General features: G+C 57.5%; 1 protein-coding gene and 1 long non-coding RNA gene across 13 annotated transcripts in view; both read right to left on the reverse strand.

The window, feature by feature from the left end:
- HSPG2 (heparan sulfate proteoglycan 2) overlaps window positions 1–19,249 on the reverse strand; it is a 100,881-nt gene that overhangs the window by 32,095 nt on the left and 49,537 nt on the right. For 9 of the 12 annotated variants that reach the window (XM_081817673.1, XM_081817674.1, XM_081817671.1 and 6 more), the window contains 24 exons: window positions 18,444–18,607; window positions 17,769–17,948; window positions 17,474–17,670; window positions 17,218–17,365; window positions 16,376–16,503; window positions 15,823–15,909; window positions 15,674–15,732; window positions 15,427–15,494; window positions 14,384–14,545; window positions 14,085–14,261; window positions 13,742–13,921; window positions 13,502–13,620; window positions 12,737–12,848; window positions 12,445–12,558; window positions 12,238–12,365; window positions 11,524–11,610; window positions 11,007–11,056; window positions 10,585–10,679; window positions 10,137–10,277; window positions 9,579–9,770; window positions 4,220–4,312; window positions 3,873–3,953; window positions 3,444–3,674; window positions 1,730–1,843 (listed from right to left, as the gene is read on the reverse strand). In XM_081817673.1, coding sequence (XP_081673799.1) covers window positions 1,730–1,843; window positions 3,444–3,674; window positions 3,873–3,953; window positions 4,220–4,312; window positions 9,579–9,770; window positions 10,137–10,277; window positions 10,585–10,679; window positions 11,007–11,056; window positions 11,524–11,610; window positions 12,238–12,365; window positions 12,445–12,558; window positions 12,737–12,848; window positions 13,502–13,620; window positions 13,742–13,921; window positions 14,085–14,261; window positions 14,384–14,545; window positions 15,427–15,494; window positions 15,674–15,732; window positions 15,823–15,909; window positions 16,376–16,503; window positions 17,218–17,365; window positions 17,474–17,670; window positions 17,769–17,948; window positions 18,444–18,607 — 3,107 coding nt within the window. The remainder of the gene's footprint in view (window positions 1–1,729; window positions 1,844–3,443; window positions 3,675–3,872; window positions 3,954–4,219; window positions 4,313–9,578; window positions 9,771–10,136; window positions 10,278–10,584; window positions 10,680–11,006; window positions 11,057–11,523; window positions 11,611–12,237; window positions 12,366–12,444; window positions 12,559–12,736; window positions 12,849–13,501; window positions 13,621–13,741; window positions 13,922–14,084; window positions 14,262–14,383; window positions 14,546–15,426; window positions 15,495–15,673; window positions 15,733–15,822; window positions 15,910–16,375; window positions 16,504–17,217; window positions 17,366–17,473; window positions 17,671–17,768; window positions 17,949–18,443; window positions 18,608–19,249) is intronic. The other 3 variants (XM_081817677.1, XM_081817676.1, XM_081817672.1) reach the window with 1 other exon arrangement.
- Window positions 6,014–9,572, reverse strand: LOC145721196 (uncharacterized). The gene is made up of 2 exons (XR_014144712.1): window positions 7,909–9,572; window positions 6,014–7,341 (listed from the first exon to the last, which is right to left on the reverse strand). It is a non-coding gene; the product is annotated as an uncharacterized LOC145721196 (long non-coding RNA).

Consider the following 19,249-nt stretch of genomic DNA (forward strand, 5'->3'; position numbering starts at 1 on the left):
ACAGGATGTTCAACTCAGTGGTGTTTATAACAGCAAAATGCCGGAAACAAACACGAACAGGGAACTGGATGAATTAAAATGAACATCCACCCCCATAGCTATCAAAAAGGATGATGTCAATATATCACCGTATGTTAACTATATTGGAATTAAAATTAAAAATTTACTCAAAAAAATTTTAAAGATTTATTTGTTTATTTGAGAGAGAGAGCACGCGAGCATGCATGTGCATGCGAACGTATGTGAACAGTGAGAGGGGCAGGGGGCAGGGAGACGGACAGAATCCCAAGCAGGCTCTGTGCTGAGCATGGAGCCCAACACGGGGCTCGATCCCACAACCCCGAGATCATGACCTGAGCTGAAACCAAGAGTTGGGCACTCAACTGACTGAGCCACCCAGGCACCCCAGTAAAAAATTTTTTTAAAAAGGATGATGTTGATTGTACTTTTTAAAAGATTTTATTTATTGGAACACCTGGGCGGCTCAGTCAGTTAAGTGTCTGCCTTCAGCTCAGGTCACGATCCCAGGATCCTGGGATCCAGACCCACATCGGGCTCCTTGCTCAGCGGGGAACCTGCTTCTCCTTCTCCCTCTGCTCCTCCCCCTGCTTGTGCTTTCTCTCTCCCTCCCTCTCTCTGTCAAATAAATAAATAAAATATTAAAAAAAAAGATTTATTTATTTACTTGAGAGTGAGTGAGCAAGAGAGCATGAGCAGGGGAAGGGGCAGAGGGAGCAGCAGAGCCCCTTGATTACACGTCTTACATTTTTCTACCCAAACACCTGTGACATCAGAGAAAAGTAAAGGTATATACCTGGGTAGGTGGGGGCAGAGCTTTGTAATTCATGCTTCATCATAAAAATATATGTGGATTTTATGTTCTCCTCCAATGAAATCCATGTTTGTTTTATTAACACAGCCAGTTCCTTGCTCTGTGTTTAGCTGTGGGTCTGTCAACCACCCAGCCCTTGACCCTGGGGGACGCTACACACACAGATACACACACACACACACCCTACTCTGAAAAGTTCCCAGACAAGTGTTTAATGATCTGGAACACTGTTCATGAACTTGTAAGCAAAAAAGCTGATCATCATTGGGTTAGCCTGGTGGTGGGTATTGAGGAGGGCACATTCTGCATGGAGCACTGGGTGTTATGCACAAACAATGAATCATGGAACACTTCATCTAAAACTAATGATGTAATGTATGGGGATTAACATAAGAATAAAAAAAAATTTAAAAAAAAATTAAAAAAAAAAAGCTGATCATTAAACACAATGATGCTATGTTTATTTGTAAAACAAAAGGCATATTGATATGTGTAAATATTTGCCCAGAAAAAGAACAAAAGAGTTCCACCCACACTAATGGGGCCAGTGATTACCTCCAGGTGGTAGGATTATAAGGGATTTTTACTTTCTTTTTGGCTTGTCTCTGTAGCCTGAGGCCTCCACAGAGAACAAGTATCACTCTGGTAAGAGGACAGAGCAGGAACCAAAGTCTTCTTTATAGAGAAAGATGTTACGCCCTCGTTCTGGCCGCCGCCCCCCGCCTCCCCCCCCACAAGAGACCGCTGGTCCAGGCGCTTTGTCCATAGGCCACGCCCCAAGACCCTGCCCCTGGACCTAGGCCTACCAGTCCAAGGCCACCCTTCCCTGCCTCCCAGGCATCCCTGGTGCCCCACCCAGGCCCGGACAAACTGACCCCTGCCCCATGTGCAGCTTACCGAGCAGGCTCCTGTCTCTGGGTGGCACAGGTCTGAGTGGCCGTTGCATTCACACAGCTCACAGTGGCCGAGGTAGAGCCCACTGCCAGTGCGCGTGTGGCCCGGGGCACAGTCCTGGGGAGAGAGGGGGGCTGGTCTCCATCTGCACTGCGGTTCCATCTGGAGCCTACAGACCAGAATCCTCTCCCTCCAGTGGCTCTCCGGTCTAGACTCCCATTGGCTCTAGGCTGGGAAACCCCAGGCCCAGTTCCCCTCCCAGACAGCCTCCTCTCTCCGGAACCTTCCTCCCTGTCCTTGTGTTCCCGTTCTCAACACTCAGGAAGCTGGGACAGTGTCTGTCGCCATCCTGCCCGGCACCTCCAGCCACTCAGGAGTTACAGAAATCGCAGTTCACCCTTAATGGAGAACCCTTCTCCATTTGCCCTTTTGGTTCCTGAAAATTCTGGCAGGGTCTCTACCGAAAAACTTATTTCTTTGATGAAAACACAAGGTTCGGGAGACCCAGATTTGGAATGAGCCCTTGGAGGTCTTCACCTTCACCTTTACATTCAGTAAATAAAGTGAAAGAGGCAGCACACATTTGATGGAGGATGTTTTTACACATTCTAAGTGAGTAATCACGGGTTCTGAAAACAAAGAATTTCTATTCACTACCCCTCCTTTGAAACCCCTCCAGGCCCTCCCTCCCCAATCATTTCAAAGGGATGTTTGGAAATCTGTGTTGCTTCACCGCAGAAAACGTGCACACGGGATTATGCTGCTCTCCCCAGGGCTTCTCCTTCAAAATGTGCGAAATTTTCTCACTTCAAAGGATGCGAAGTTCATATATTTGGATTTGAAAGTTCTTGTGGCCACAGCAAAGGTGCACAGATGTGAAATGGTGGAGACGTGTACTTTCCATGGGGGAGTTCCTGAGTCCGGGTGCTGGCTGGTCCCGCACTTGACCTTCAGGCCGCCCTGACCTTCAGATGCCCCTGGCATCACAGCTCTGCCCCCTCCCCTCGTTCCATCCCCCTTCCCCCATTCCTAGCTCACTCATCCAGTGTGGACCGGTCGCCTGCTGTGTGCCTAGAAACTTCTGCATGGTCTCCAGCCAAAGCCTTGGGATGCCCTCTGTTCCACCCCCACGGCCCTCCCTCTAAATAGGACTCCACTGGGGTCATTCACCAGGCCAGAGGAATTTTCCTGAGGCCCAGCACAGATCATAGCACTCCCTTCACAGCTTGGCATTCCCTACTGATCGGAGCCTTGTTCTGGGCCTAAGGAAGTGGCTCCTGCCCCCCACCCCCAGCTTTCCAGGAGGGACCCTTCTGCATCGCAGGCTACTTCCCCATACATTCCTCCTTCTGAGCTTCTGCCCAGAACTCTACCCTGCCCCACACTGTTGACCTCCTTGAGGCATATCTATGCTCTGCTTTGGCCAAGGGTAATTTGTGTCTGGTATTGTCTCCCTGTCTCTGGGGGGTACCCTGGGAGGAAGAGCTGGGTCTTAGCCTTGGGTAAGCCACTCACCCTTCAGAGCCTCTATTCAAACAGAATCTGTTCAAAGGGGATAATTCCACATCCCTCGGGGGTGGTCAGGAAGAATAAATGCGACACGGCACGCACGGTACGTGACTGTTACGGCAGTCATCCCAGACCATGGGGATACCAGCTGGCCAGCTTGCTGACCCAGCAGGACTAGAGCAGAGGCGCCCCAGCTGGCCACACTCACTTGGCAGGATAAACCAACATAGCCTGGGGGACAACGGCATTCCTCCACCTCCAGGGCCCGGGGTCCCTCCGAGGGCCCGGGCTGGGCCACCTCCAGGCTGACGGAGCTGATGCTGGCTGCCAGTGGCATCGAGGAGAACGTGGCCCGGACCAGGAGCTCATCCAGGTCAGCCAGTGCCATCAGGAGGTGCTCCCGCGTGGCCGGCTGCCCGTCAGGCCGGCGCCAGAATTCCTGGGTGGGGGACAACAGCAAGTGTGGGTGAGGGGTGTTGGGCTTTGCAGGCTATTCCCGCAGCTCCCCCTACCGGAACCCCCGAACTCCAGGCATGGGCTGGGGATAGGCAGGGTTAGCTGGCGTCAGAGCCGGGCTCTGAAGCAGGGTGGGTGGTGGGGGAGGGTCAGCCACACGGTGTGGTGGGGCGCCCCTCACCTCTCGGAAGACGATCTCGAAGCTCTTCCTCTCGGAGCCCTGCAGCGCAGGCTGGGAGGCCACCAGCATGATGTTGTTGCCCTGGGGAGATAGCGGCGGGATTGGGGGGGGGGAACCAAGGGTCTCTTGGGGACAGAGGAGTCCTCCCCCAGTCCCAGCCTCTCCAAAACACCAGCCTCCCACCTCTCTCATTTCCCAAGCTCCCGTGCCCAAAGGAATCAGGTACGTGCTCACTGCCCCCTTCTCCCAGCAGCTGGGCCTCTGCCCCCCAGGTCATGTCGGGCCAGCAGGGGGCTGGGCTGAAAGGACACTGAGGGTGCCCGCCTGGCTGGAATCCATGTGCTCACCGTGATCTGGACGTCAGGGTCAGAGAGCGGGCTGCCCTGCGCCCCTGCTGTGTAAGAGAGGGTATATCGCAGCTTCCCGCCATAAGCCGCCACCTGCAAAGGGGCAAGCCCTGAAGTCACAGCCTGACTCTGCCTTCAGTGACCCTACTGGCCAGTGGGCGGAGCCTCCCAAGGTGGTTTTGCACCTCTGCTGTCCCCTCCATTCAACCAGAGGCCCTTGTGCATGGCCTCTGGCTGCCTAGGAGACAGGACATCCCTCAGTTCCTTCACAGTCTTGCACCTGCTGGCGGGGACCCTGAGCAGCCTTGATGACTCAGCAAACGAGCTTCAAGCCCCTTTCCACTTGAAGAAACTTCCCATAGAGTAGACAGGGGTACCGACAGTAACCATCATGAGCAGGCCGCAGAAGGTTCAAAAGTTCCCAGCCATGGGGGTAGGGCTGAGGGTGGGCCTTCAGAGGTCTTATCTCTTGGGCAGCTGGTTTTTGTCCGCTTAGAATCCACTACCTCGCTTTTTGCAAACTGTAGCCCTGGTTTCCTTTAAAGGAAGCTCTGTCCTACATGCAGGCCAGAGGTTTGAGGGCAGGCATGAGCCAGGTCTGGTGAAGGTGCATATTCTACCACTGTCCCTTCCACTCCGTCAGGGATGGACACAAAGATCTGCTCTTTCCACTGGAACAGAGATACTCCCTTTACTAGTCAGATTAGAAGCCAGAGAATGACACCAATGGAGATGAAAGTCCTAAGGAGCCCCTGGACCCAGCCATGCCTTGGATTTTGTAGTTATAGGAGCCAATAGATTCTCTGTCTCATACAAGCCAGCTGGACTTGGGTTTTCTGTTGCTCATAACTGGAAGAGTCCTTGGGTTTCCTGCTGGGGGCTTTCACGGGGCAGCCAAGGCCCTGGCTCTGTCCCAGGACTTTGTCTCGTCTGCCACCTGAGCACATGTTCAGAAAACACCAGTGTGTCAGGCCTGGCCTATGTGTTCATTTGTGTGTTCATGCAGTTGGTGAGCATTTATTAAATGCCTACTGGCTACATGCCAGGCCGGGTGTGAGCTACCTCGGTCCTGAGGATGTTCTCTACAAGCTCAGAGTCAGGTAAGGAACTCAGAGGTGTAACTGGATAACCACGAAACAACTAGTTTCCCGCTTGCTTTGGATGCCGGCAAGTTCATCGCCACATCCAGGACCAAGCTGCATGCATGTGCAGGAGGGTGGCTCAGGGAGCAGACTCTCAGGTTCAAGTCCAGCTATCCTGGCTGGGCAGCCTTGGACAACTCACTTAACCTCTCTGAGCCCTATTTTCCTCAGCTGGAAATGGCAGTAAAAAGTAGCTTGAAAGGCAGCGTGAAGATGAAGTAACACAGGTTGTATAAAGCACTGCCCTGAGCAGAGAGCCCGTGGAGTGCACGGCCTACAGGCTTGTCAGCTTCTCATGACTCCTGGCTCTAGCCTCGGCTTTAGCCCATCTTTCTTATCCTCATCCCCCCTGGACCACGCTGTCCTATCTGCTTCTCTGAATATTTTATTGCATATTATGTGTATTTTTTTTTTAAGATTTTATTTATTTATTTGAGAGAGAGAGAATGAGAGAGAGAAAGCACATGAGAGGGGGGAGGGTCAGAGGGAGAAGCAGACTCCCCGCCGAGCAGGGAGCCCGATGCGGGACTCAATCCCGGGACTCCAGGATCATGACCTGAGCCGAAGGCAGTGGCTTAACCAACTGAGCCACCCAGGCGCCCTGCATATTATGTGTATTCTTAAGAGGCACTTTTGTTTTTGGAACAAGACGGAGCCGATGTCAATCCTAACACGGAAGCAAACGGTAACAGCAATGATATTGATGATGCTGATGACAGGAACGACAATCAGATGAACAGCGCGCTGTGGGGGGCCAGGGTCGTCTTCTGTCCATACACAACACAGCGCAAAGGAAGTGCTAAGTTAATGCTCCCCGAAGGAATGCATGCAAAGCCAAGGGCCAGGTCAGTGATCTGGATATACGGTAAAGCCTTGTGGGTGAGACCTTCTCAGCCCCACGTGGGACCCCAGGCAAGTCCCTACCCCTTTTCTGGTCATAAAGGGCTTTGACAAAGGGCTCTCAAATACTTTGGGATTCAGATACCCTGCTACCCCCCACCTCCTTGTTACCTTGTTCCCCAGGAAGGCTTGGGGCAGTTGCCAATAATAGAGGCTCCCAGGAAGCAGAGAGAAGCCTTCATAGGAGAGAGAGAACTAGGACAGAAGGATAGGAGGTGAGAACTGCTGGGGGTGGAGGGGAGGCGGGGGGCAGGGGGCGAGAGCACAGCCACAGTCTTGGCAGGGACACACACACACACACACACACACGCATGCGCGTACACGCAGACCCTCGAGGGAGGCCCGGGGGGGGGGAGGGGGGGAGGGGGACTAGAAGCCCCCAGCCTGAAGCTCAAGTTCTGGCCCTGCTCTTGGGACAACTTGCTCTCCATCCCTGGATCCAGACACCACCTCCACTGCTCTCACTGAGCGTGGTGGGGCTGCTGTCTCCTCTTGTCTGCTGTGTGCCTCTTGGGACCCCATGATGACTTACAGGGCACGCCAGAAAACATTTTAAAATTTCGTGGGTATTGTGTACTGGAAAATATATGACTAGCACAAATGAGTTGGTATGTGATTGATTTAAAGGGAAATTTGAGGGCCCCCTGGCTGGCTCAGTCATTGGAGCATGCAACTCTTGATCTTGGGGTTGTGGGTTCGAGCCCCACGTTGGGTGTAGATTTTACTTAAAAAAAAAAAATCTTAAAAAAAATAAAGAGAAATTTGAAGTAAATAATAATCCAGGTAGTGGGCAGAAATGGCAGAATTCGTGAGATTGGTTTAGAAACAACTGGTCTAGAAAACACGGTAGGTAGGGGGGTCTCTTGGCGGGGGTGTCTTGGCACATACCTGAGAGCCTGCTGAGGAAGGGACAGAAGCTGAGGAGGAGGAGGAGGAGGAGGAGGAAAGTGGAGCTACTTGCAGAACAGCTGCAGGCTCGGGATGGGGCAAGAGCCCCGGGGCTGGGGGCTGGGGGTGGGCAGCAAAGCTGGAAAGGAGCTGCCAGATCTCGGCATCCATCCGCCTCTGGGCCTCATCCACCTGGGGGGCCAGGAGAGGGAGGACAGAGGAAAGGAGCAGAGAGGGGCAGAAAGGACACCATGACGTCTTGTCTCCCGTCAGGCCGCACCAGGCCCAGTGAGCCCCCTACTTCTGTGCTAACTGTTTACAAGTGTCTGGCCTTCTGGTCCTTGTTCCTGATGTCCTCTTGCTCCTTATGAACCTGGCGGGGGCCATCCTGGGATGGGCCCAGGTGACTGTGGGGAGAAGCCCATGCAGAGGATGCCCCCTGGCAAGACACAGGCAGATGGCTCTGTCCAGCTCAGGCCAGAGTGGCTGGAGGCGGCCCAAGAGGCCTTTGTGGTTGGGGAGGCCGCTCCTTGGGCCTCACTTACCACCCACGCCCATGGCACCAGCCCAAGCCATTCACAGCTCTGGGATGTTTCCCAAGGGCAACACTAGAGTGGCCTGGGCATTAGGCTGGGGCCTGGGATGGGGGCAAATGGCTCAGGAAGGCCAGGGCCTCAGCTCAAGGCTCTTGCTTGAACTATACTCTCTGGTCTGCATGGGGCGCCAGACACAGCCTGTCCCGGCCAGGCCCTGAGTTACCTGTGATAGCCGCTGGGCCCGGCCCCTGCTCTCTGGAGGCCCCATGGTCCTCCCAGCTGTCACAGCCATCCGCAACTGCTCCTCTAAGAGGGACGTGCGGTTCTGATGGGTGGAGGGCACAGGCCAGCTCAGACCTCCCCGGGCCCCAGCGTCAGAGCCCCGGGGAGCCCCCAGAAAGGCCCACACTGACTGGGGAGGAAGATGCAGACTCGCCTCTCCAGGCTGGCACGCGGGGGTTAACTCCAGGCTACCGAGGGCGCATATGCACACGGAGGGTTAATGGAGATTGCTGGGAGGCAGTGCTAGGGTAACCTGGTGGGCAAGGGATAGTCATGTGGTTTGGCATCGAGTTAGCTTCCCTGCCACCACTCTGGCCACAGCCAGCAGGCACCAGGACCCGACCACAGAGCAGATGGGGCGCACACCCTCCTAGCTCTAATTCCTGGCACCACAGGGCTGGGGCACACCGGTGCCCTGACTGCGGGGCCATCGGGCACTGCCTGGGTTCATGCAGATCCACACTTCCTTGGAGCCCAGGCATTTCCCCATGCGGGACTGACAGCATCCAAAAACACCATGACCGTGTCATATCCATTTCACACCACTCAGATCACTGGCCTACCTGGTGAGCCCGGCGCATCTGTGCAAAATATGCCTCCCTCTGTGGGGCGCAGGGAAACGCCAAGAGAGGGAGTCAGAGAGAGAGATCTGTGAACTGCAGGCCAGGGCAGGAGAGAGGCAGACGGGGAAGCCAGGACGGGAGGAACCAGAGAGGGAGAAGGGACTAGAAGATCAGCCTTGGGAGGAGGCTGGGGTACGTGGGTCTGTCCCAGGAAGGACAGGGCAGCTTGGGAATTGCCCCTTCTGTGTCCCTGGGATCCTGGGAGAGGGGACACATCTGCTGGAGTGCTGACCTCGGCCAGCAGGGGCCTCCTGTACCCAGACCATCTTTCCCTGGGTGCCACCAGGTGGCACAGACTGCCCGATGAGCACATCCGGGCCGGCTGCTCTGGAGTCTGCCTCTAGGACCCCGCATCCCCACCACCATCACCACAAACCACAGCTCATCTCTGGCCGGTGGAGTATCCAAGTCAGCCTCTGACCTGGCTCTGAATGCCAGCATACCACCTTCTGGGTGTCCCCTTCCTTTCCTCACAGGACAGGGGGCAGGAGTGGTGATTTACGACACATATAAGCACTTAGAGCAGCGCCTGGAGCAGTGAGAGCTCAAGAAATACGACCTCTCATCAGAATTAGGATCACGCCCAGCGCCGAGCACAGAGCCAACAGCCTCGATGAGGGAAGGTGGAGGGAACAAATGCGGGAAATTGAAACTGTGCTGTCTCATTTGTCCCCGGGTCTCCAGGGCCTCGCCCAAGACCCATCTGTTGCACGAAAGCTAATAATCATCGACAGGAGGGCACTTCTTGTGTGCCAGGCACGATCTCTCATGCTCCCAGCCGCCCTGGAGCTGGGGTTTATCAAAAGGCAATCAGCGGGTCAGTGGCAGAGCTGGGTTTACACCAAGGCCTGTCTGACCCCAAAGGCCACACGCCGAACCGCCACGTGGCCGACGCCTGCTCTGAGGTCAACTTGCGACCGAGTCCCCCCTGGCCGCTGGCCTCAGCGGGGGCCAGCTCAGAACCGGCGGCTGGGGCAGGGGATCACACCTTGTCTCCCTGGTACACCTCCGGCAGCTGCCAGTAGAAGGACTCGTGGCCGAGCTGGGCGAAGTTCCCAAAGGAGAGCTGGGAGCCCTCGGGCACAGGTTCCACAGTGAAGCCTCCTGTCAGGCGGCTGTTTCGCTGCGGGTTCACCAGGGCAAAGCCTTGGAAGTCCCCAGGGGCAAAGCGGGTGGAGATCTGGCAGCAGAGAGAGGACGGGGTGTCAGCCTGGGCCCGGGGGGGCGGGCACCTTGGTGGGGGAGGGGCAGGGGAAGGCGTCAGGGTGGGTCATGGGGGGTTGCTGAGAGTGGGGCAAGGACAGAAGTAACGGGAATGGGGAGGCCACCGGGGAGAAGAGGGGGTGCCGGGCTCAGTGCCGACACAGCGATACTGGAGTCGTAGGCAGGGTATTAGGGTAGGGGCGAGGGTCGCTGGGATCTGTGCTTACAGGGCCGTCCGGGGGCATGGGGATGGGTGTCCTCATAGGCCGAAGGGACGCCACTGGGCCAGCTTCGCGACCGGCCCCAGTGGGGGCGCGGAGAGGGGCGGCGCACGCGCACTTACCGGGCGGCGGGCATAGGACGAGCTGGCGCACTGCTGGGTGACGCCCATGCAGAAGCAGGGCAGGCAGCCGTCGGGGTTGCTGGCGCTCAGGAAGAAGTGGTGGGGCCGGCAGTGACTGCACGTGAGGCCTTCCACCTGGGCCTGGGAGGACGGACGGAAGGGTGGGTGTGGGGGGCTGTGGGGGTGGGGAGCTCTTGCACCTCCGGCAGCCTCCCGGCCACGTCCAGCAGTTCCGGGGGAGCCCCCGCAGCCCCCCAGGCCTAGGCCTGGCTCCCGTCAGCTGCTGCCTGATTTCCCACAGGGCCCGGGCAGCGGGGCAGCGATGGGGCCTCTGGGGAAGGGTGGTGGGGGCTCAGGGACAGCCCCAAGGGTGCAGCGAGAGGGAACGCCAGGGCGACCACCACGGCGGCCGTGCGGGGCCTCCTAGAGAGCGGGGGTTTGGACTAACCTTGCAATGGCACTGGCCGGCAGCGTCACACTGGCTGCTGATGCTGCCCTGGGGGTCACAGCCACAGCCGATGGGCTCTGGCAGTTGGCCGTCTCCTGAGGCGGAGGGAAGCCACAGCTGGAACCCCAGACCCGCCTCCAAGCACCCTCACTTCCACCACCCTCCGGGCATCGAACTCACCACCGAGAGAGGGAGTGTTTATTTCTGAACACCTACTCTACGTAGGCGTTACATCTATTCATAGCAGCTCTCTGGAGTGGGTGAGGTTTTTTTACCATACCCATTTTACAGATAAAGAAGCTGAGGCTCAGAAAGGTTAAAGTCACTTGCTGCAGGCTGAAGGAGAACTAAGGTCTGCCCTGGCTCCACCCCTGGGGGAGACAGGGTAGCCCGACCCCAAAAGCTTCCCCAACCCTACTCACTTCGGCATGGCTGGCCCTGGCTGGGGTTGCCATAGTAACCTGGGGCACACCTAAGGAGAAAGCACTGGATGAAGGGCGGGCAGAACCACAGAATCCTGGTGAGCCTGCTGTGAGCCCAGGACTGAGCTGGGGGCCCTGTATCAGACTCAGACTGGAACCAGGCCTCACAGTGTGGGAAGGAACCAATCAGCCTAACTTGCCCATTTTACAGATAGGAGGACAGGTGGGAGAAGAAGAGCAGAGACAGGCCCGAGGCTACAGAACCGGTGAGCGAGCATGATCGGGCCTTGAACCTAGGACCTTTAGCAAGAATGAGGGGTTTTCTGGGGAGTCCCTGCCCTCACTGGGGCAGGGGGTGCTGGCGGTTGGAGGTGAACCGCAGGCCTAGATCTCTGAGGATTCAGGCTCTCAGGGAGGAGAGCTGAGTGTCTTCTGGGGACCTGCGTAAGGGGAGAGTGGGAGGCTTCTGGGGCAGGTCCTCCTGCACACTCCCCACCTTGCCCGCCGCCTGCCTTACCTCTCGCAGTGACGCCCACTGTGGCCTGGGGAGCACGCATCACAGGTGGGGTGGCCGTCAGTGTCCAGAAAGCAAGTATGGGTAGCCCTGTCGGTGGGGGGCAAAGTTCTAGTTAGAAGGTCAGCAGCCCTTCCTTTAGGTCCGGGGGAGGAGGGAGAGGAAGAGTGGGCAAGCGAGCAATGTTCCAGGCACTGTGCTCAGAGCCCTCATTCAATTCTCACACAAGTGGCCAAGGTGGGGTGTCTTATTCTCTCCATTTCCCAGATGAGGAAGTGGAGGCCCAGAGAGGGAAGCGTATCTTATTTTACTCTATTTTTTTTAAAAAAGGGAAGCGTGGGCGCCTGGGTGGCTCAGTTGGTTAAGCGACTGCCTTCGGCTCAGGTCATGATCCTGGCTGGAGTCCCTGGATCGAGTCCCGCATCGGGGTCCCTGCTCGGCGGGGAGCCTGCTTCTGCCTCTGACCCTCCCCCTCTCATGTGCTCTCTCTCTCTCATTCTCTCTGTCTCAAATAAATAAATAAAATCTTAAAATAAATAAATAAATAAAATAAAAAATAAAAAATAAATAAAAAAGGGAAGCGTATCTTATACGAAGCGACACAGTGAGGCGGCGGCAAGGCCAGGATTTAACCACTGCTTCTCAGAAGGGCCTGGGAAGAAGGGAGTCTGGAAGGGCGCAGGGGATATTTCAGGAAAGGGCAGGTACAGGACGCACTGGCCACCGGCGGGGGTTCCATAGCATGGGCACGGCTGGCAGTCCTGCGGTGTCCCCTGCTGAGCATCCCCGTAGTATCCGGGCTGGCACTGCTCACACTGAGGGCCCTCCGTGTGGTGTTGGCAGCCCTGGAGGGGGCAGAGGTTGGTGCTGGCAGCCCTGGAGGCCACTGATCCCCAGGCAGGAGGGAAGGAGGGCGAGACTCACCTGGCAGGCACCTGTTTCAGGCTCACAGACTTCGGTATGGCCATGGCAGCTGCAACGTTCACAGGTGCCCAGGTAGAGTCCACTGGGCATGCGTGTGTAGCCTGTGTCACAGTCCTGGGGGCAAGAAGATTGGGCAGTGGTCGGGCCCTCCTGGGCAGGGCCTGTTCAGGGCAGTGCCCACTGGATGGTGGGGCTGGGGTGGGCCTGGGGAGGACGGGAGAGCTGAAGGGGGAGGAGCCTGGAAGCACCAAGGAGGTTGCTGGTGGACAGGTGGGTGGAGCCCAGGGCTCACCTGGCAGGATGGGCCACGGTACCCGGGTGGGCAGGTGCACTGCTCCACTTCGAGCGCAGGGTCCTGGCCGGTGTCCTCAGGCACAGCCACGTCCATGCTGATACCAGAGACCCTGGGAATGACAAGACCCACCCCGAATGAGCACACATTCCGTGCCAGGCATCCCTGGAGTTCTGCATGCAATTACGTCGCTAATTTTCCCAACAGCCCCGCTGTGGTGTTGGGGCCCCGTCTGGCTCCCCAGCTGGATGTCCATGCCCCAGCCGCTGCGAGGGTCATGGTAAATGGCTTACACCTGCAACTCTTTCCAGAGAATGAGCCTTCCTTTCCCGGACAGAACATACCACCTGCTCTCCCGGGGTGACCAATGACAGCCTGACCTAGGGTACAGAAGCCCCTCTGCCTCGAAGCAGAATGCCTCTGCAGAGCTCCTTGTGGGGTGAGCCTGAGGCTAGTCTTTATCTGAAACCGCTTCCTTGCCTGGCCACTTCCACTTCCTTCGTCCATCTGTCCTTCTCTCTCCCTCCCTCCCATGTTCTCGCTGTGAATCCTGTGCTCCCCAATCCCCATCTCAGGCTTTGCTCCTAGGAAACCCGACCTCAGCCCAGCCCCATGATCTCCATCTTACAGATGGGGAAAGTGAGGCACGAAAGGCCCCACAGCCTGCATGTGGGAGAGCTGGTGCTCTGGCCACACTGCACCACGCTGCCGAGACTGGAACCATGGCCCTGAGCCCCTGTGTCCTCCTGCCCTGGCCCCAGACACCTGCTCTCAGCTGGCCGCTGGCTGAAGGACGCCTGGATCAGGAGGGTGTCGATGCCCGCCAGTGCCATCAGCAGGTGCTCTCGCGTGGCCGGCTGCCCATCAGGCCGTTGCCATGCTTGCTGCCAAAAAGAGGACATGTGTGCCTCCAAGCCCTGACATCCCAGGCTACTGACGCCCCTGGGTGAGAGAGGCAGGGGCCCGCCCCACGCCCCACGCCAGGCTGCAGGCAGGGTGGCTCACCTCCCGGAAGGGCACCATGTAGGTGCTGGGCTGGCCGGGGCTGGGCTCCTGGGAAGTGTGATGCTCCAAGACAATGCCATTGCCCTGCAGGACAACCAGGGGCTGCCCGTGCAGGGGTGTGGAGCCGGGCTGGGGCCTCTGGGTCAACGTGAAGCGCAGCTCTCCTCCGTACGAGGTCACCTGGGACACAGGGTGGACGGGTGCTCAGCGGAGGCCCCGCCACTGCTCCGGCCACGCCTTCCCCCTTTGCTCCGAAGGCACCCTGACACTCTTGTTTCCGAGCCTCTGCCTGCCTGTGCCGTCCCTGCCGCCCAGGATTCCTTTTCCCAGCCCCCCTGCCCACCTTGTCCCCGCGAAAGCGTGAGGGGAGGCTCCAGAAGTAGGGTCCGGTCAGGAGGCTGTGGAAGGAGGAGAAGACCAGCTCCCCGGGCGTGGGTGAGGATATGCCCTCGCTGGTGGTGTGGGTGCCCGCGACGTTGGTCAGGCTGAACTGTCCCGGCTCCTCAGAAGCCCCGTGCACCTGGGAGGGGGAGAGGAGGCCGGCATGGGGACTGGGGGCTGGGCCTGGCACGCGGTGGGCCCTGGGCTCAGCGCGCCCCCCCCCCCGCCGCCTGCTGTCTCCCCGCCCCCCCACGCAGGTACCTGGGCGCGGCTCCAGGACGAGCTGGTGCACTGGCGGCTGACGCCCATGCAGAAGCACTTGAGGCAGCCGTCAGGGTTGCGGGCGCTCAGGTGGAAAGAGCCAGCCGCACACTCGTTGCACAGACGCCCCACCACGTTGTTCTGCAGGCACAGAGCTGGAAGCTGCAGGACGGCCCACGGGAGGGGCTGCCTGGAGCTTCCGGCTTCATCTGCCCACCCTCTAGATGGGGACCCAAGGCCGGAAAAAGCCACGGAAAGAGCACCTGTAAGCAGGGCTGCCACCATGTGAACAGTGGTTCCCAATTAAGGGGAGTTTAAGCAACCAATCTTTTCCCCCTTTTCGCTTTGGCTGGTAGGGGGCTCACAAACCCGCACAGATTTGAAATACAGCCATTTGGTTAAAAGTTACTGCTACTCTTTATGTAGAGTGTTTCTTGCACTGTGCTGGTTTCTGTTCGACCACCAGCTCATTTAATTCTTCTGAGTACCAAGAAATATGTGATACCTCCATGCTCCACATGAGAAAATGGAGGCTCAGGGATGGGAAATGATTTACACCAGGCCCCTCGGGTTGCTAATCCACTCTGGGATTTAAGATCAGGAGCGCTTAACTCCAAAATTTGCCCAGTTCTTTTCTCCACTGACACTCGAGTCTTCCACTCTTAATGCAAATGATGTCCCTCCTCTGAGCCTCCATTGCTCATCTGTAAATTGGGGATGCTAATACCCATAAGATCACATCAGCGTGAGGATGTAAAAGCGAAGATAGAATACAGATACAGCAGTCAATCACACGAAGAATGACTGGCAGAGGATCTGGGACTTCAGCCCAGGTTACCTGACTCCCCAACCAAGGCTCCTTCCCGATGCCAGACCACCTCTCAAGAGGGGAAGGAAGACTAGCCAGCCAGGCTCAGCAGCCTCTAGCTAAGCTGTCACCCACCAGCCAAGGAGCTATGGAGAAGGTTGAGCCTCCTTCCTCCCTCTCCCAGCTGCATGCCTGCCAGAGGCCCCTGGGGTGGGGGAGGGGAGGGCATGCGTACCTTACAGCGACACGCCTCCCCAGAGGTCCCCATGCTGCCTCGCTCGTCACAGCGCACAATCTCCTGGTCTGGAAGCACAAAGTGGGTGTTGGCAAGGCAGGCGGGAATGGGATAGAGTCAGTCTGGCCAGACTGGTGGCAGAATGGGATGGTTCCCCAAGGATCACGGGGTTAGGGCAGGGCTCCAGGACTGGAGCCCCGGTGGGCAGCCTGGGGAGGTGCCAGGGGATGGCGGCTGTGATACTCACTGGTGGGCCTGCACTTCCCGCCGGGCTGGATGGGATTGCCCTCATATCCCGGGGCACAGCTGGGGGAGAGAGGGAGGGTCGTCAGCGGCGCTTCCGTGTCCCCACCCAGTACAGCTCTCTCCCTGCGGTCCCCACCGGCTCTCCCTTACCTCTCACAGCGACGGCCTGTGTAGCCTGGGGCACATGCATCACATGTGGCTTGGCCATCCGTGTCCAGGAAGCAGGTGTCTGAGAATCTGTGGGTATCAAGTGGCAGGAGAGGGGGCAGGGCTGCAGTGATGGGCCAGGCCGGGGCTTACACTCCCACCCTGGGAAGTGATTGTTGCCCACATGGCACAATATGTCATGAGGCGTGATGCCGTCTCTTTGCCCACCTATCCTTTTTTTATTTTTAAGTCATCTCTACACCCAACGTGGGGCTCGAACTTACAGCCCTGAGATCAAGAGTCGCATGCTTTACTGACTGAGCCCCTGCCCACCTATTCTTGATCTGCAGCCTCACAGCAACACTAGAAAGACAGATGGGCCCATTAGATGGGGAAGGAAGCTGAGGCTCAGAGAGGTCAAGGGGCACGGAACAGTTTAGTGACCAGGTTAGGATTTGAACCCGGGTCTGCCACCTCCCTGCCCAGAGTCTGCCCCTAGCCTGCTGTACTGCCCTCTCCCCCCAGCATTGCTGCCCCACCCCGGGCTGGTTCTGACCTGCGGGAGGCGTCAATGTATGGGCAAGGGCAGGGCCGGCAGGCAGTGGCTGTGGCCTTGGTGGCGTCCCCAAAGAAGCCAGCCTTGCATTTGTTGCACTGTGGCCCCTCCGTGTTGTGCTGGCAATTCTGGGAGGAAGGGGATGGAGGGGTTCAGGTCCTACAGAGCAGGCCTCCGCCCCCAGTGTAGGGCCACACTGCATTCTGAGTGTGGCCCTTTGCGGCTGGCCCAGCCTCCTTTATCATGCTGGAATTACTCCACAGCTCTGCAGACAGGGGAGCGTCCAGCTGCATCTTGATGGGGAATTCGGCACTTCACATGGGCAGCCTGTTCCACAGAAGGTTCTACATACCTGCTTTATACTGACCTAAACCCTCCTCCCTCTTCTAACCTGTACCCACTGGCCATTTCAGCCCTCTGGAATCTGTTTCTTCTTACTCTACGCAGCTCTTGAGGAATTTGAAGGTGGTAGCTTTCCCTCCTTGAGCCTTGCCTTCGGTCAGCTCCATAATCCCAGCCCCCTCCACTATTCCTTAGAAATACATATGATTTCCAGGCTTCTTCCCCTTAGGGCTGCCTTGCTAAGGACCATCCTTAACACAGTACTCTCCAGGACTGTTCTGACCAGGGTGGAAGAGAACAGGACCTTCACCTCCCTTATCTGGACGTTATATCTCTGTTAATGCATCCAGAGGTCATGACAGTTTATCTAGCAGCCACGACAGTCATTCTAGAGGCTCATGCTAAGCTTGCGGGCGCAAAGAGGCTTCAGCCTGGGCCTCCCACCCTGTCTGTGCCCCCTGCCCCTAGCCAGTGTTCAAATGACAGCTGGCACTACTCACCAGGCAGTGGCCATACACAGGGTCACAAGAGCTGGCATGCCCACTACAGTTGCAGCCAGAGCAGGTGCCCAGGTAGGGCCCACCCGGCACCCGGGTGAAATGGGCATCACAGCTCTCGCAGGATAAGCCGGAATAGCCAATGGGGCATCTGTGGGGGCAGGACGAAGACAGTGGTTACAGGAACCGTGAGGCCCTGCTGTTTCTCCCTTATCCTTGCCGCAGCCTCTGTGGTTCTGAGCCCTGCCAGGTCAGGCACCTGCACTCCTCCACGCTGTGGGCCTGGCCGTGGCTGGTGGCGTGGGTGACAGTGGTGTCCATGGCAATGTCACTCAGTCCCACGCTGGCCATCTTGGCGTTGTACACCGTTTGGATGAGCACAGCCTCCAGGCTCTGCAGCACCTGCAGCATCTCAGCCCGCTGCACCGGCCGGCCGGACTCATGGACCCAGTGCTCCTGGATACGAACAAAGGTGTGTGGAGGCATCACACGTTAGCACCTGCCCAGCCTGTAGCCCCTTCCCCCCCAGCCCTGAGGGCTCAGGCAGCGCCTACCTCGGAGAACTGAACTTGGCGCTGGTTCAGGGTGCCAGGCTGGGTGGGCACGTGCCCTCGGGAGAGAAGGCGATAGCCGGCGCCCACGAGGACCACATCCGGCCGCTGCACTGGCTCCAGCATGCCCCGGGCCAGCTCGTAGCGCACCTTGTAGCGCAGGGAGCCAGCGTAGGAGTCCACCTGGCCGAGACAGGGCAGATCGGGGCAGGGAAGCCGGAGCATGACCTGATGCCTACTCTGTGTTCACGTGGCCCTTCCTCCTTCCCTCTGCGTACCTGGCACTCATTGTGTGCCCGACACAGAGCTGGGCACAGGCAAGCAGAGATGGGTGGCACTTGGCTCTGCCTTGGTGGTACTCGGTCTGATATGGGGGTAGAATAAAAGTTGCCCAGGGGGGCCAGAGGAGGAGCACCGACCCCATCTCAGGTGTGGGGGGAATGGCTGAGGAGCCCCTTTCTAAAGGCTGCGTCAGCATTCCTTCCAAGCTGAGCGCGGTGGCCAGACACCCTACCCTGAACGAATAAGCTGGTGTCCGCCTTTCCTCCAGAGCAGAGTCTGTCCTGCTGCCTACCAGCTTCAGACGGAGCGGAACACCCAGGCAGGTTCTGGGCATGGGAAGGGGGCTTAGCCTTCCCCGCCCCCCCCCCCCATCCAGAGCAGCAGGCGGTCCCTCACCTTATTGCCCAGGAACTGCTCAGGCAGAGTCCAGAAAGAGTCATGCACCAGGAAGCGTCGGGACAGGTCGACCAGCTGGAACTCCTGCAGAGCAGGGTCGATCTGCAGCTGGGTGGAGGAGAGGGGTGGCATGCCGGGCTGCGCGGGCATCGTCACGTTCACGCCTGCGGGCAGCAAGAGGGAGGGGTGAGGGCCGCAGAGCATGTCTGCCGGAGATACCCGCCTTGAAAGGCGGCTATCCAGAAAGATGGGAAAGTGCTGGGAGAAATGTGACTTAAAGAGAACTTTAGTGTCTTTCCCCAAGTCAAAAAAAGGAAAAAAAAAGCAGTTTTTTTCTTCCCTATGGTTTTGGAGCAGCATTTCCCAAAGCATGCTCTGGGGAAAGCCAGTGATGTAGAATGGTGGCTGGGAACCATTAGGGAACCACGGGGTCAAAAAAAGGTCAAGGGGATTCTTTGTAGCAGGACTTCTCAGAGCCTTTTGTTTGAGGACAGCTCCACAGACTGTCAGGGTTGGAACGGCCCTGGGGGGCAGTAGAGAGCTACCCAGGGCTGATGAACAGATGCCAAGTCCTGGTTCTACCACCCTCCAGTTGTGTGAGTCTGAAGAAAGGCCTCAGTTTCCTTATCTATAAAACGGAAGTAATACTGGCTTGCTTCAGAAGGTTATTAGGAAGATAAAATGAGCAAATTGATAGGAAATGCTTAAAACAGAGTAGGGCACAAAAGAAATGCTCAAAACCAGCTGTTTAGGGTTGCTGTCATTATGATGGCTTGGCTAGCCCGACTGCGCCCCGCCCCTGCAAC

The sequence above is a fragment of the Leptonychotes weddellii genome, chromosome 4 (assembly GCF_054177405.1).
Source record: "Leptonychotes weddellii isolate Sample4059 chromosome 4, ASM5417740v2, whole genome shotgun sequence".
Lineage (NCBI taxonomy): Eukaryota > Metazoa > Chordata > Mammalia > Carnivora > Phocidae > Leptonychotes > Leptonychotes weddellii.